Genomic DNA, 751 nt, shown 5'->3' on the forward strand with positions numbered 1-751 from the left:
GGGCCCCTGGGGGGGGGGATCGCAGGGGGAGACGGGGTGGGATGTGGGGCTGAGGCCGTTCCCTCCCGGAGGCCGTTCCCTCCGGGGTTCCTGACTCTCCCCGTGGACGCAGCTGTCGCTCCGCCGTGATGGAGGCGCACGTTTTCTGGAGGTTCGTGGGTACCATGATGTGCGTGGCCGCCGTCTTCGCGGCGCTGGTGGTGGGTCGCCCGCGTGCTGGACAGGAAGGCCCTGGAGAAGGTCCGCAAGCAGATCGAGTCCATTTAGCAGAGCCCAGCTGCCCTGAAGCGGAGGACTCTCCTCGCCCGCTGCTCCTAACCGGGCGGGAGGAGGAAACGGGTGCCTGGGGCGGGCCCTGCCCTGCTCCGTGAACACGGAGTCCTGTCGGGAGCTGCCCTCCGCTGCCTCGGATGCCACCGGGGCGTCCCGTGGGACTGGCTGAGGGGCGCCCTGCCCGCGCAGGGGAGGGGGGGCCCCCCCTCCGGGGAGCGCGGTGCGTAATAAATCCTGATCGTCGTCACCGGAGCGACGCGACGCAGGGCGGTGCCGCCGGCTCCGCTCCCCCGTTGGAGCCCTGGGGGGGGGCAGCGCCGTGGGCTCAGCGCTCAGCGTCCCAGGGCAGCGCCGTGGGCTCAGCCCTGACCCCCCGACACGTGTTGGGGTGCAAACCAGGCGAGGGTTTATTCACAGGCGCACAGAGCTGTTGGGGGGGGGGGGGGGGGGGGACCTGTAGTGGCTGGTGCACTGTGTC

General features: G+C 71.6%; 1 protein-coding gene across 1 annotated transcript in view; it reads right to left on the bottom strand.

Moving 5' to 3' along the window:
• The window catches only part of LOC109279261 (40S ribosomal protein S27-like), a 5,272-nt gene extending 5,106 nt beyond the window's left edge, over positions 1–166 (bottom strand). The window contains exon 1 of the mRNA XM_019470277.1: positions 96–166. Within this exon, the coding sequence (XP_019325822.1) occupies positions 96–166 (71 nt within the window). The remainder of the gene's footprint in view (positions 1–95) is intronic.
• Between the last annotated feature and the right edge of the window lie 585 nt (positions 167–751).

Source organism: Aptenodytes forsteri, unplaced genomic scaffold, assembly GCF_000699145.1.
Source record: "Aptenodytes forsteri isolate BGI_AS27 unplaced genomic scaffold, ASM69914v1 Scaffold110, whole genome shotgun sequence".
Taxonomy (NCBI): Eukaryota; Metazoa; Chordata; class Aves; order Sphenisciformes; family Spheniscidae; genus Aptenodytes; species Aptenodytes forsteri.